General features: G+C 46.5%; 1 protein-coding gene across 1 annotated transcript; it reads right to left on the bottom strand.

Annotated features, from left to right (window-relative positions):
• Positions 1-5,803: 5,803 nt before the first annotated feature.
• Positions 5,804-10,604, bottom strand: NHLH2 (nescient helix-loop-helix 2). The gene is made up of 2 exons (XM_006139609.4): positions 9,611-10,604; positions 5,804-6,906 (listed from the first exon to the last, which is right to left on the bottom strand). The coding sequence occupies exon 2, from the start codon at positions 6,881-6,883 to the stop codon at positions 6,476-6,478; it is 408 nt and encodes a 135-aa protein (XP_006139671.3). The 5' UTR covers positions 6,884-6,906; positions 9,611-10,604; the 3' UTR covers positions 5,804-6,475.
• Positions 10,605-16,086: the final 5,482 nt, after the last annotated feature.

The raw sequence follows: 16,086 nt of genomic DNA, 5'->3' as shown, positions 1-16,086 counted from the left end.
GCCGCTGCCTATTTTAGGGTGGGGCTGAGGGCTGGCATGACTCATGTTTTCAGGCTCTTATCAGCATCAGTATAATGTTCTGCCTTGCTTTTCTGTCATGTGGCATCCTGCCTCCCTCCCCTCCTTCCCTGCCTCCGCCATCTCCCAGAGGAGGCGACAGACGGTCCTGTAATTTGGTTCCATTCGCTCGACTAGAGCAACACCTGCCCCCCTCCCAAGGGACAGAAGGGTCTCATCCCAAATCATACAAGGAGCCAAAGACAAATCTGAGGCCCACATGCAAATAAAACATAGGATAAAACAACATGGCCATTTTGGACAGAAAGGAGAAATCCAGCACCAAGAGAAGAGACAGGGGAAACAAAATCACCTCAGTAGGAAGAAATAAAAACTGCAGGAGAGTTCCTTTTTCTTTTGGGGTAATTGTTATTGTGATTATTGATCTTTCCTCCCTTAGAGAATAAACCAAGAGCATTGGAAAATAATGGCTGATATTAGACTATATCTATCTACCCTAAAAGGGCTAAGTTACTTGGGTTACAGGATAATTAGATAGATAGATAGACAGATAGATAGATAGATTCCAAGGCCAGAAGGAACCATTGTGATTGTCTCATCTAACCCACCGTATAACACAGCCCATAGAACTTCCCCCAATTTTACAGCAGATCTTTGAGAAATCCAATCTCAATATGAAAATTGTCAGTGATGTGGCAGCCACCAGGATACTTGGTAAGCTGGTCCATGGTTAATTACTCCCTCTATTAAAAATGTGTGCCTTATTTCAAATCTGAGATATATAGATAAACTTAAGTATTTCTTCATAACAATACCCTGAAAAAGTGTCATGTCTTTGTTGAGGCTCACACATGCACGGAATCATTTTCTTCCCCCTTTGGTAGAAGTAATGCAAGATATGAAATCACTTCAGATGCCCAAGCATTGGCTTTATAATGTTATCTAACCTGAAGGTGCTATTTTTCATCAGTAGCTAAGCTATTTATGAATAAACATAGCATCTAGCATGCTGGAAGGTCAGAAGCATGTTCCATGTGTGGAAACAGTTTATCTCAAGTGTGCCTGTCCATTAGCAGCATAACCCAGGCCTGCTTGTTTTGTAGAATGCTCTACGCTCCTGACCCTCCAATCTCTTAGGCTACGTCTAGACTGGCATTATTTTCCGGAAATGCTTTTAACGGAAAAGTTTTCTGTTAAAAGCATTTTTGGAACAGAGCGTCTAGATTGGCACGGAGGCTTTTCCGCAAAAGCACTTTTGAGCAAAAAAGCCCCAATCGCCATTTTCACGATCGGGGCTTTTTTGTGGAAAACAAATCTCAGTTTTGCGCAAAAGGGACTTTTGCCCGAACGGGAGCAGCGTAGTATTTCCGCAAAAAGCACTGATTTCTTACAGTAGGAAGTCAGTGCTTTTGCGGAAATTCAAGCGGCCAGTGTAGACAGCTGGCAAGTTTTTCCGGAAAAGCGGCTGATTTTCCGGAAAAACTGACCAGTCTAGACACAGCCATAAACATTATACACTGCACAGTGGGTATATAAGTAGTCCTTATGCATGCACATTGGCCTTTTGCAGTCAGGAAGCTTACCTGTGTGAGTAAAGGACACTTGTGTGGATAAAGTGGCATACATTTGTGCCTTGTATCTTTGTGTGGGTCCATTGTCTGTATGCAGTAGTTTGATCTCTGTTTTTGTATTAGTGGGAGGATCCAGTTCTGTGTTTCAGTGGAATGCCTTGTGATTGCATGTTTGTGGCATGCTTTGTGTCTCATGTTATTCATGTGCACTTGTCAGTATATTAGCACAGCATTCTATGTCATATGTTAGAAGTACAATGCCCCGTTACTGTATGTTAGTGATTTGTCTTATCTCACTATGTTAATGGCTTGTTGGATATCTGCTAGTGGAATGCACCAGGTCTGTACATTGGAGACAGTTCCCATGTTTGTCTGGCAGTAGTGTATTCCAGGCCTCTGTCTTATACTTTATATCAGTGATCATTAGAAAAGGACCTAAGCCATGGTAGTCAGGGTCAGATTTAGGCCTGGATTCAGAACTAAACTCTCCTGAGTTTTGAGCATGTTCATACCTATGGTTGCAGTGTGGGCTCCGTTTTAACATTAAAAAGCCACATTAGTGCAACAGTAAGATTACAGGTTTAAACATTAAAAACTAAGCAATATTCATGTTGAGTCTGCACACTGATAGTGGGCCTGCACAAAATGATACAGTTCTTAACATGTGAACGCATCCTGTAAATCAAATAATATATTTTGCTACTAACTAAAGGTACAGTGTATCCATCCAAGGCTATGTCTAGACTTCAGGCCTCTTTCGGAAGAAGCTTTTCTGGAAGAGATCTTCCGGAAAAACTTCTTCCAAAAGAGAGCATCCACACTGCCAGAGCGTATCGAAAAAGCGATCTACTTTTTCGAAAGATAGCATCCACATTGAATAGATGCTATCTCGCATTTGAGCTGTGATTACTGTGGACAAAGTGGCCACCAGGGCACCTGTGCTTTTTCCTCTTCTTCCGAAAGAACTCCCTCTTCCCCGTCCACACACACCTTTTTCTGAAAGAGCTCTTTCGGGAAAAGGCTTCTTCCTAGTAGAAAGAGGATTACCAGTGCTGGAAAAACTCCTCTGTTCTTTTGATTTTCTTTCAAAATAATGTGATTGCAGTGTGGACATAACTCAAGTTTTTCTGAAAAAATTCTGTAGTGTAGACATACTCCATGTTAACCTATGAGCGGAAGATGGTGTCTGTCTCATAATGCACAAGCACAACAGGGTAGAGTTAAGGTTGTTCATTTTGATCTTCATTTTGGCATTTCCTGGCTTTTGCAATGCTTAACTATCCAGGCTTCATGTTGCACTAACTTTGTTTCTTGTGTTTGTTTTCTCAGAGATTATTTTGATTTTTATTATTAAGAAAAAGAAAGATGTAGGGAGCAAAAGGCTTAAGTTTCTTATAATTAACTGGCATCAGCCATCAAATGACAATTGGAACAAGTCACATGTAGGATTTGATCCTATTACCACTGACGTCAAACACATCCTTTTTCCTCCCACACCAGACTGACTTCAGTTAAAGCAGACGCAGTCTCACAGAGAGCTACCAGTCAGCCTATTTACACTGGTGGCGTTACTACTGATTTACACCTGTGTAACTGAGAGTAGAAACTGGCTCTAATGTGCATTGCCACACTTAGACAGCATATGGGTCTTATAACTCTGTGTGAATTAAGGTAGTGCCAAGGTTTGCTAAATGTAAATGTTTATAACTTCAAACCTGCTGAGTCAATTATCATCACACTCTGCATAATGTATAAATCTCTGAGAAGTCTCCATAAAACAAGCCAGATTTGAAGAAAACCGGAGCAAAATGTTTAAAGTTACACAATAATTTAAAGTTGTAGCATTTGGAAAAGGGTTCCTCTGGCTGCAATCTCGGTATATGCTCCACGGTGTATATGAAAGCAAGCACCTTTAGAGTTAACACCTTCTACTGCATGTATACAAAGCCTGTATTCATCAGTGAAGATTGTGAGCCTCATGCTTCAAGCAGTTATGGTGGACATATTGTTTACAGTGGTGAAGATATACGTCCTATAGTTAACGGGACAATTCATAGTGTAAAATGCTGTGGATAAAATCCACCCCACGCAGAGGAGCCAGACAAGGCTTAATTGTGAGTTAAATGGTGCATATGCCTTGTCTGGTTCTCTGCATAGTGTGAATTTCACCCCCCCCCCCCAGTAATATATCTATAGGGTACGTCTACACTGCAAGCTAAAGTTGAGTTAAGACATGCAACTTTAGTTGCGTCAATTGCGCAGCTGAAGTCAAAGTAGCTTAACTTGGCTTTTGGCGCTGTCTACACAGCAGGAAGTCATAGGGAGAACGCTCTTCCTTTGACCTCCCTTACTCCTCGTGAAATGAGCATTACAGAAGTTGGAGTAAGAAGCCTGCTGTTTCAAAATTATTTCGAAATAACGGGCTTGCTGTGTAGATGCGCACTCTGTTACTTTGAAATAACATGAGTTATTTTGAAATAAACGTGCAGTGCAGACATACCTTACAGGATTGGGTCTACGTTAATGCTGTGTTTCAAATGTCACTCATTTTAGCAGTAGCCCTCTCCAAATAAGTGGAGTTGGATTTTTATGAACTAGAAAAGTATATTTTTATTTCACTTCACCCAACTCAGAACCAGCAGAAGGGATTTTAATTAAACTTAAACAAACAAACAAACAAACAAACACTCTCACGTTCAGGCAGGGACAAAGCACATAAAATACCAGCCTCATAGATGAAGGCATCAGAAACAACTTGTAAAAACAGGTGGTTCTAAAGGTTTGATTTGACTTCACAGCTTGATCTGTAAAGTGTGCCACCAGATGCTTGGCGGAATGAGCAGGGGTGGAAAGAAATGTCCCTCAGCTCATACACATTTAGGCCCTGATCCTGCAACAGAATCTGAGCCCAGATGTATGATCAGGGCCTTCTTTGAGAGATTTATTTATTGCCGGATTCATTATTATCTTTAGTATCGGACTGCAACTGTCCCTTTTTGTACAACCTGTTGAGACTCATCCACAGACAACTTTAAAAGACTTCAACAAGCTACTGCCAATACTGGCTGTGCATCCCTTCTAATTTCCACTTTATGGAAACACCAAAGAAAAATAATTAGGAAAAAACAGCTTTATTTGATACTTTTATTTATATGCAAAACAGCGCACCATTCATGAGAGATATGAAAAACGCGTCAGATAGAAACCAGATTTATCTATTTTCACTACAAAATATTGCATTATATAAAGCAACAGAGACACACGAAAAAACCCTGAAAAAGATTAAAATCTTTGGATCACAGACTTCTTTTTTTTTTTTTGTCTCTAAAACGCGCTCCTTGTTTTGAGAGATTCACAGCAAAGAACATGAAACATTTTCAGGTTATAGAATATTTTTGGTTGTCACAAAGGAAAGTAGTCCCGGATATATTTTTATTGTTATTTTTATTTCTTTTTTTAGGAAAAAAAAGTTATTTCCTAAAAAAATACCACACACATACGTACACACGCATACACGCACACATACACACACACGGACAAAAAACTACTTCCCTTATAAACTGTTTGTAAAGTACTTTTCAGACATTACTATAGCTCAGAATAACAAGAAGTATATAAAAAAAGTCTAGTGAAGTGCTAGTGTTGATCCCACACAAAAAGAAAAAACCTTCAAGAACAAATGTCTAATATGTAAAATATACTTAGAAACAGGGTGGAAGGGAAGGTTGTCTTATACAAGTGCAATATAATTGGAGCAAAAAACAAAACAAAACAAAACAAAACACTGTATTGATCCCAACAAACACTTGAAAAGTTAGACATAATATTCCACAGGAAAAAGTGTAAACACTCGACTATATAAACCAATTGGCACAAAGTATCCAAAGTAAAATTGCCACCACTCAGAAAAATAAATAGGTCTTGAAAAAAATAAATTGTCTACTCCTTCTAACATAAATAAAAAATAGTTATTTTTAACTGCACCCATGGGTCACATGTTTAAGGTCACAAGTAGATGTTTTTGGATCTATAAAGGGGCACTTGACAGCCTGAAAAACAATCTGATTTTACATTTTCCTTCTAAAACTGGACTTTCTATAAAGTCACCAAACTGCTCTTTCACCTTGTAGCATTGGTGGGAAATGATTTAAAAAAGAAACCCTTGCAAAATATTCAGTATATTTTTACAGATCCCCCCCCCCCCCCAGAAGACTTTGGAAATGCATCTGCCCTTTCACTTGCTATGTTCTTCATAGCTTCCTTTTCACTCTATGGGCCTTGAATGTCCTCATTCAGCAAAGCACTCCAGCCTGCAGAACTTTAGAACTTTAAAGTGCCATTGACTTGGCAAGTGCTTTGCTGAGCTGGAGGCTAATTGGACAAGTTCTGGTGCGAAAAACAGACCCACCGGGCGCCTCTCTTCCGCTTTGCGTTGGGCACGGTGGGATTTTCATGGCGGAGAAATGGAGAAGTTTCGGAGCGTGTGTCCCCTGGAGCCGGGCCAGCAGTCAGAAAGGGAGGGCAGGGAAGTCCCGTTACCTGCGGAGTCTAGCGGGACTGCCAAAGGAGCTAGCCCTGCAGGAAAGAGCGGTCTATTGACAGGAATGATCTCGGCGCTGGTTATCACGCCCTACAGCTGTCTTGGAAAAGGCAGATGCATTTGCAATGGAAAGACGGTGGGGCGCCCCCAAAGCTGTCCGGAAAGGTTCCGATGCAGCCCGGCTCTGCCAGGCAGGGCTGGGACGGGGGAACCTGCAGATCCCCCCTTCCCCTGGCTGGAATGTGTTGCAAGTGTCTCCCCTGGTCAGTCTCCCCTCCCGGCAGTGCGCGTCGCCTCCTCCGCCTCCAGCAGGGCTCCCGCGGTCCGGCTGTGGGCGGCGCAGGCCCTACACGTCCAGCACGTGGTTGAGATAGGAGATGTAGCAGATGGCCAGGCGCAGGATCTCGATCTTGGAGAGCTTCTTGTCCGGGGGCAGGGTGGGCAGCAGCTTGCGCAGCTCGGCGAAGGCCAGGTTGAAGGCTTCCACCCGGATCCGCTCGCGGGTGGCGTGGGCCGAGCGGTACTTGGCCGTGGCCCGCCTCCGGCGCCGCTTCTCCTCGCGGCTCAGCTGCTGGGGGTGCAGGCCCGACCGGCCGCCCCCCTTGCCCTCCCCGCCGCCCTCCTCCACCGGCTCCGGGTCCGAGGCGCAGCAGCCCAGCAGCCCCTTGGCGTCGGGCCCCGCCAGCGACTCGGGGTCCGAGGGAGCCGAGGAGGGGTGGTCGGAGTCCGCCGCCTGGTCCGGGCTGAGCATCATTTTGGTGGGGTGGGGAAATGAGCCTTGAGTGACACAGAGGGGTAGGGGGAAGGAGGGAGAAGAAGGGAAGGGGCAGGGGAAGGAGACGGGGCAGGGAACAAAAAAGGCCACACGGTTACTGTGGAAGCCCACGGCAAAGCCCGTGTGCCCCGGACAAGAGCCCAACCCGGCCCACCCCGCAGCTCCAATCCGGATTCCGGCCTGGAATTACACCCCCTGGCTCCGGAAATGCCACGGCCGAGAGCCTAGGGGAGCCAGGGAGGGGGCTCCAGCCGACAATCGCCTCCCAAGTCCTGACACTGGGCCACACTCTGCTCCCGTCACACGCTAGCCAAGGCCCGGGAGTGACTCCGGATTGACACCGTTGCAAAGCAGAGCAATTTGTCCCAAGGGGAAAGAGACACCAGATCAAACCAGGAAACCCGCTGAGAGAGGGCCTGTTGCTAACAATGAGACAGCAGTGTGGCTGGGCACAGAGGCAGTCTGGGGATAACCAGACTAGTCTACCGTTTGATTCTGCTCTCGGGCCCGTTTTAGCTTTGTGTCATTGACTTCAGCGGCGTTACTCCAGGGGAGAGCCATGCCCGCTAGTCTCTGCTCAGATCTGCCTTTACCTGGCTTTGCACAATAACAATAAATAATAATTACCAATGGCCTGCCCCTTGCCGGAGCCTCCTCCCCAATTCTCCCAAGGGCTTGTAAATCCCAGCTCACTGGTTCAAAACAAAACAACCCCCATCTCAGCAAAATAGAAACGATGCAAAAGATAAATAGTATAGCTTACCTAGAGTATTCGGGGAGAGATTTCTGTAGAGGAAACTCAAACGCTTTTTTTTATTAATTGGAAAAGGGTAACTACTAACGATGATAATGATGATGATGATGACGACAATAATAGTAGTAAACTAGACTATATATAATTTACCATGTAATTTCTAACATCTGTCAAGAGTTTTTACAGAATGTTCTTCCTCTGATCATTTCCCTAGTTTGTTTGCTTCTGGAAACAGGCCCCGGGAGCAATAACACAGTAAAATAATAATAATAACAACAATAAAAAGTAATAATGAATAATACATAATATAATTCAGCTCGTCTACAAATATTAAATAGAGTTTTCCTTTTTAAATAGGGTATTTCACCTCTATCAATCGTCTGTTAAACTTTTTTGTCTTAACACGGGCATGGAATCCAAGATGGATTTTATGCCTTAAAATAGAAAGAAATATAAGTCAAGGGCCCTTATTCATAACAAGACCAGTGTGGCAATATGGGGGAGATACAAGCAAACCTATAAGATCGAATGTATCTCCTCTATTCTATTCTTCCTGTTCAAAGAAGGGGTGCTTTCTTAATGCTATTTTTTGACTCTATAGAGTAACTGGTTGGATGGGGATATTTGTGGGTTCTAGGTTATTAAAGATGGCTAGAAGAAACTTCCCGGTTTCTTTTCATTCTCTCTCCCCCTCTTCTATAATATATAAATAAATGAATGAATTTAGACGTGCCTTTCAAAAGAAAATTGAATCGTATCTTCTTGCAGCTTCACAGAACACCATCTGTCATGTAGACAGCAATACAAATCCAGGAACTCATATGGACATGCCGGCATGTAATAAAACAATACATCAGGCAACCAGAGAATAACCTTGGACACAAATGTGAGGTGAGGGAGGGAGGGAGAATGGAATACATCATCCTACCACACAAATTAGGGTTGCAGAGTATTTCAATGTAAAGTTTATTATCTTCACTACTGTGTGTATTTTATGATTTATGATTATTGTTGTTACTGAGATCCAGTTTGCAAAAAAAACCCAAAAACAAAAACACACAAACAAACAAAAAACCACCCCAAAACAACCAACTTCAGAACGAAAGACTTGCAGGAGTCAGAGCGCATTAAAGATTTGAAATATAATAATAATAATGAATAAAGGATGAGGTGTCAGGTAGGCTTTCAGCTTGTTTGGAAGGCTTTTTACATTGACGAGCTTCGTTTGAGGAAAGACCAGTGGGAATTCAGAGTCTAAAACACAGATCTCTCTGTAGCTAGTTTTATTGCAACACATCCGCACGGATTAAAAGTCTATCAATATGCCAGCGAATGTGTCAAGAAAACAGTCGAGCTGTAGGAAGCTGTGTAGAGAGCAAAGGATACAAACATGACACGATTACAAAAAAAGAAACGGGGGAGGGGGAGAGGAAAAACAGTACAATTTTTCATTTAGGAGCGAATCCGGGACCACTAGAACGTTCCGAATTGAGTATTGCTCTTTTTACATGCGGATTAATTCACCGGTGAGGTTCTTAAAGCAAGAACACAAACCAAAAATAAAAAGCCACTACGCGGGTTAAATGGAAGCGATCTTTTGAAAAATATTAATATCGCTTTTCAGCTGAGCGGTTTATTTGAAAGAACGTGTAAATGGCTTTAGAAATGTACAATGTGGCAACATTAACATGGGAAATTATAGCGTTAGTTCTAGGAGAAAGTTGCTATAGGTTTATCCATACAGGGTCTTGAATTCCCTTTCTTTACTATTTGGTCTCAAATCATATCTATCTATCTATCTATCTATCTATCTATCTATCTATCTATCTATCTATCTATCTATCTATCTATCTATCTATCTATCTATCTATTGGCATTCTAAACAAAGAGAGATTTAAAACAAAACGATTTCATTTTCACCTGCAAAGGAATATTAGTTAAAGAGAGCTTACCTTGCCTGAGTCTTTGCAACAATCTTTCTCAAAGCCCCTTTTCCCCCACCCTGATGCTTTTACAGTTCGAAACTCCAGGAGAGGAACATTTAAAAAAAAGCGGGGGGGAAAATCAGAATCAAAATCAAACTAAAGGCGGCAAGTTGTTCTGTTTGAACTGGGAAAGGCAGAGCGCATTCCTTGTGATGGCCTCGCAGGTCCAGAAATGGAAGATGTTATCTAATTTTTTGGACTATAAATAACAAGGTAGATCATTTAAAATGTATTAGAAATACATTTCCCAATCAGAGTCTTTTTTTCTTCCAGAGATCTATGTCAGTAAGCCAGTGTGTTTAGAGGGGAGGAAAAGAATGTGTTGAAAAGTGCTGTTTTCTCGTTTCTTCCTCCTCCCAGGTCTCGATAAATAACAAAAGAGATGAAGAGATAAACACAATCAAGGTATTTCCCCCTCTTCCTTCCTAATAGCAGCACACTCGAGCAGGATGATGGCTGGGATAAAATGTAATGTATGTTGTACTCCCTGGCTTACCCCTGCACAGAGAAAATGATATGCAGGTCTCTGATTATGATCTGGCTCAGAAGTCAGATTGTTTGCTCGAGATAGGCTTTGTTCAGATGATGCCTCCTCTGTTCCCAGGCACACAGTACTGTAAATCAGGAATAACGACGCGTCCCCTTCTTCTTTTGATGCATGTATTTTATTTACTGCGGGGGTGCGGTGGGGGGAGATAAATGGTTCGCTTTCCTCCAGTCCTTGAAGATCCGATTTAGAATATCCCCCCGAATCCTTATGTCCCAACTCCTCCTTCTTTATGTCTTTTATTGGTATAGGGGTTTAAAAAGCCCCACGGTGCCAGTGGCTTGAGAATGGTGCACGAGCGGACGGGAGAGTGGCTAGAAGATCTGCGGATGCCAAAGTGCAAGCCCCCCTTGCAGTGGCAGCGAAGGCGGCCGAGGGAGAGGCGCAGAGAGCTGCGCGTGGGTTTTCTCCTGGTACCAAAGGGCTGCGCCTGGAGATGGTGGAAGAGATAAAGGCGCAGGGAAAGAGGGATGGCATCGCCCCCCCCCCCCCACCCTTAAATTGATATTTAATGGGAAATCCGATTGGACGGAAACCTGGCCACGAGCCGCTTAATTGGACTTGACATCTGTCACAGAGCGGCACTTCTCACAGCCCCAATATTTTCAGCACGGCAGATCCGCGCGGCAAATGAGAGCCGCCGGGCAGCCGCCCGCCAGAGAGACACCGGCGCCTCTGGAGATGCGGGCGCCGGCCGCGGGCGCTCCCCACGCGGCGGCTCCCCGCCCGGCTGGGAAAGCCGCGCCGGGCTGCAGGGGAGCGAGCGAGCGAGGCCGGGCTGCCGAGCTGCGCCCACGCGCGCGGGAAGCTCGGGAGACTCCTCGCGCGGGTGCCCAGCGCCCTGCAGCGCGGGCGCGAATGTCCAGTGCCCGCGCGGCGCCCCCGCCTTCCCGCCTGGCCGGAGCGTGCGGGGAGGGTGGGACAGGAGAGCCCCAGGCTGGGGCTCCACAAAGCTCGTACTAGCCTGGGACAGCCGGTGGCTGCAGACCCCTGGGCAGTTTGGAATGGAGGGGGGATCCCTTTGGGAACCGAGGATGCAGCCAGGGCCCCCCACCCGGTTGAAAACCACTTGTCTAGGAGAAAGCTGCTTTGTCGTCCCCCCCCCAGCCAGGTGTGACAATGGGATGTGCGGCTCTGTGCTGGGCCAACAGCTTCTTCAGCGCTCACAGGAGCCACAGCTTGGCTTCAGCCAGCTGCAAGGCCCTGCCTGGCCCCCAGGAGGTCTCTCTGGGGAGTCCCCAGGCAGCAAAGGCATCCTGGGATGAAGCTGCTAAGAAGCATTTCTTTGGAGGGGAGGGGCTGGCTGTGAGGTCAGGGAGCCCTGTCTGTTGGGGTCTGCCCCTGACTCTGCTGTTGACTTGGGTGGGTGGCCTTGGGCAAAGCACTTTCCCTCTCTGGCATCAGGGTTCCCCAAGGCTGCAAGGGAGAGACTGCTGCAAGGGGGCATTGAGAGCCCCAAGTAGTAACGCTCAACGTTCCCTCTGATTTTTGCCATCCATGTGTGGAATAGTTTTTTGTGGGCCCCAAGGCATGTGTGACCGTGCACCACCGGTAGAAACAAAAAAACCTATCTGTGGGCACCCAGCTAATCAGCTGGGTGGCATTGGCATCTTGGGAGCGCTGGTACTAACACACTCACCCAGCTGCCTGGGATTAATTCACCCATTTCAAGTGCTTTGAGGTCTTCGCTTAGGGGACACCGGCACAGACCAAAGCCTCAGTGAAGGTTTTTAAATAAGAATAATAACATTATATTGCCTGGAACTGAATAATTTGCCTGCTCTACAAGGTTTCTAAGAATAAAAATTATTCAGATAAGAAATGCAGGGCTTGAGTCACTCCAGGTGTACGTTGGCACAGACTCATTCCATCAATGATGGTCGTGAGGGGGGAGAGGATGATCTCTCTGCACCATGTATCTTTTAGAAGGGGACATTGTTCCCTGTGACAGGGTGGATTGGATCCAGAAGCCCCCTGCTGGAGGCCTTGCAGCCCTGCCTAACCCCACCCAAGAAAAGGGCAGTAGAGACATCCTTCAAGCTGCCTAAAGTGGCTGTGTGGGAAGCAGCCAATCAGAGTCCAGCAGGCTAGTATAAGAAGAGGTGCAAGGCCAGCACAAGTCCAGTTCCTTGCTAGAGCTGGAGAAGAGTGGGTGGTGCTCTGGGCTGGCCACTGGGACTCTGTCAGGACAAGGCCTGGAGCTAAGGGTGAAGAATGAACTGGGATTCCAGGGAAGTGGTCCAGGGAATTGTTATAGCTGCATCACAGTTTATTAAAAGGAGGTGGTAGTAGGCTGGGACCTGTAGTAGAAAACAGGGTCTCCCCCGCCAGCTGTGGGAAAATGACCTAGGCACCCCCCTCCTTTTTTTCTGGTGGGTGCTTCAGATCAGGAGCATCCATGTTGTCAATGCCTATGCCTTCACTCCTCTCCTGGGCTCCCAAGTGCCAACCCCAATGCAGAACCATGGGTCTACAGCCCCTGTAGAATCTGAGAAAAAGAAAACCTCATGCTGTGAAGACCATTTTCTACTTAGGAGGAAAAGATCCAAGTACAGATGTAGCATGACCGAACCCAAAAATGCTAGTCTTGGATCCCCCTTTTTGCATCTGCAAGCAGAGGGAACCAAAATCCTCCCTTTGGGAGGGTATGGAAATGGGTAGCTGCAGCTGTATAGCCACATCCCCCATTCCTTACAACTTGCAGATGCACCTCCAAAGGGGCTTTGTAAAGATCAGGCTCCATATACCTGTTTAGTGCAGCCAGAGGCCCAGTGCATATTAATGCAGCTCTAGTCACTTAGGCTACATCTACACTGCACCTCTCTTGCGCAAAAGCCTATACAGATGAAGTGTGGATTTTTTCAGGAAGAACAGCTCTTGCACAAGTGGGGGGTTTTTGCACAAGAAGGAGCTGTCTATACAGCTCCTTTTTGCACAAAAGCCTCTTGCGCAAAAACAGCCCCTAATTAATTATGCAAACGCATCCATATGCTAATCCATGCTTCATTTGCATAGGCTTTTGCGCAAGAGAGGTGCAGTGTAGACGTAGCCTTATTCCTCTTTGCCCCATGGATTTGGGGGTGAGGAGAATCTGGCACAGTGTGTCTGGTCCGCTCTCTCCCAATCACATGCCCTGCCTGTCCCCTGCTCCCCTGTGTTATCTGGTTTCTCCTGCACAGGGACTTTTATGAGGGAGAGGATGCTGTGGAGGCATCTTTCCCAAATGGCTGCTGCTTCCTGGCTCAGAACTGAGGACAGCAGCAGGTTAGCTGGCTGTGCTCATGGGAATGTTGGGGAGTTCCAGTATGCCAGAGATGGGGACAACAGAAAAGGGAGCAGGAGGGAGGCAGTTTCCTCAGGTTAGGGCCAGGAGAGTAGGCCTTTGCACAGTGCAGGCATTGAGGAAGCACTGCTCTTCGATACTTAACCTGGTGCAGGAGGGTGGCACAGCCACTTTGTTGCTTGGGTCATTCAGTAGTTAGCAGACACATTTGGATACCCCATAAAATGCTGTTTATGACTGTTACTATTCCATTACACCCTCACTATAGCCTGGGGTGGGGAACCATTGTTAGGTTAGGGACCGCTGACCCCCCCCAAAAAATTCAGTTGGTGGCCACACTGTGATGTTGGGGGATTGTGTTCAATCTGTTCACTTGTTATACTGTAAGTGATTCTTATTGTCCCGTCCTGTTCTGTTCTGTTGTAACCCCATGTATGTGCCTCAGTTTCCCGGCTGGCTCTGTTGTAACCCCATGTGTGTGCACTGGTACCCGACTGGCTCTCACTGAGAGGGAGGCTGCCCCATGGTAACACATACACAACAATAGCTCAGGCTGTCTTGTAACCTGAGCTTGGGTGGGAGGAGCAACCAGGTGACCCCTTTTGAAGCTAGATAAAGAAGGGGGCGGGGCTGCCTGCAGGGTGGGGACTGGCTGCGGAGTGTGTGAAGGATGGTGAAGGATGCAGGGAGGGGTCCCAGAGTGCTGGCTCTGGGCACCCCTCTCCCCAAGTTGGATTGTCCTGACTGCTTCTGGTTCCTGTGTTAACAAGAAGTCTGTGCGGCGTCATGGCCCTGTCAATAAATAACCCTTCTGTTCTACTTGCTGGCAGAGAGTCACATCTGACTGCGGATGGGGGGAGAATCACATCTGACTGCAGGGCCCAGTGACTCCCCTACACTCCATGACACACACACAAGTGAGAAGCAACCAAACCCTCACTAATGTGGCCTGTGAGGGGGGAGCCCTGAGCCTGAGGGGCTGGATCCAGGCAAGTTTGGGGGCACATCTGACCCCTAGGCCTTAGATTTCAGGTCAAAATCTAGAGGGGCCCCTGCTCCATGGAGATTACAGGCTAGTGATCCAGGCATACCGCTCCTAACCTACCTGACCAGCCCCAGTCAAAGTCAGTGGAAGTCAGTAAAGGCTGACGTGTCTGACCCTAGATATTTTCAGATTTACGGAATTGAACGGATCCCCTTGCAGGCTGACATTCTCTCTTTATTCCCAGAACAGAGCTAGCAGCAAGGTAAGCTTCCTTTCCACACAGCCCGGCAGTCTGCCTGGCTTCTGCAACAGACGAAGCCAGTTCTAGAAATGGATGGGGACTCTCTGTGACCCATTCACTCCTCGACCTTCCTACCACGGGGGCTAACACGGAGACCGATGTTAGTGCTATTTGTGATGGCAGTTTTAGAAGCTCTTTTCTATTGGGAAGTGGGCTGACAGCCAGCAACATGTTCACATTCTGTTTCATTTGCTTAGTGTGTTTTTGCTTTAGATTCTATGTGCCCATCAGTGATCTCTGGAGGCAACAGTGGTGTTAATACCTTGATAGTGGCAAGGTGGGTGGGGTAATATATTTTATTGGACCAGCTTCTGCTAATAACAGAGAAAAGCTCTGGAGCCACTTGGCGCTCTTCCTCAGGTCTGGGAAAGGTACTCACCATGTCGCAGCTAAATGAAAGGTGGAACAGAGAGTTGATCAGTAGTAGTTAGCACAATCAGTTTCACACATACAGAATGGGAAGCGACTGTGTAGGAAGGAGTACGGCAGAAAGGGATCTAGGAGTTATAGTGGACCATAAGCTAAATATGAGTCAAGAGTGTGACACTGTTGCAAAAAAAGTAAACGTTATTCTGGAATGCAGTGACAGGAGTGTGGTGAGCAAGACACCAGAAGTCATTCTTCCGCTCTACTCTGCACTAATTGGAGTTCTGGGCACCACATTTCAAGGAAGATGAGAATTTGACTTCTGCAGTCATAGAACAAAAGAAGGGAGTTAGTGTGTAACCATAGAACCATAGAGCTGGAAGGGACCTCAGGAGGTCATCAAGTCTAGCCCCTTGCCCTAGGCAGGACCAATCCTAACTAAATCATCCCAGCCAGGGCTTTGTCAGGCTGAGACTTAAACACCTCTAGGGATGGAGATTCTACCACCTCCCTAGGTAACTCATCCCAGTGCTTCACTGCCCTAGAATCATAGAACCATAGAGCTGGAAGAGACCTCATGAGGTCATCAAGTCCAGCCCCCTGCCCAAGGCAGGACCAAGCCAGTAACAGGTGGCTGTAATAAAACATAAATCCAGCGTCTCTGTTCAACTCATGATCCTTTTGTGTCTGGCAAAGTTATGAGTTTAAGCTCCCAGGCCATGCGCAATAGGTGGAGCCCCCAGCTCTGCCCCTTCCATCTGCACCACTCAATGACTGAAGTCCTGAAGCCTCCACCCTTCCTGTAGCTGGAACCACAAGGTCCCCACTCCACCCAGAGAAGCCCTGAACACCCCATCCCACCCCACCATCAGCTTCAAGAGCCCTGGGATGGCTGAGGCCCTGAGTTCCCCCCCAATCTGCCAAGAAGGACTCCAGGCCAGCCACAGCCTGGAGCACCTCA

This window comes from Pelodiscus sinensis, chromosome 1 (genome assembly GCF_049634645.1).
Source record: "Pelodiscus sinensis isolate JC-2024 chromosome 1, ASM4963464v1, whole genome shotgun sequence".
In the NCBI taxonomy this organism is placed as follows: Eukaryota; Metazoa; Chordata; order Testudines; family Trionychidae; genus Pelodiscus; species Pelodiscus sinensis.
The sequence above is the reverse complement of the archived record's forward strand: the minus strand, read 5'-3'. Positions and strand labels throughout refer to the sequence as shown.

What these genes read in the sequence shown, in the direction of transcription:
- NHLH2 (XM_006139609.4), bottom strand. Translation starts at nt 6,883, where the DNA reads ATGATGCTCAGCCCGGACCAGGCGGCGGACTCCGACCACCCCTCCTCG.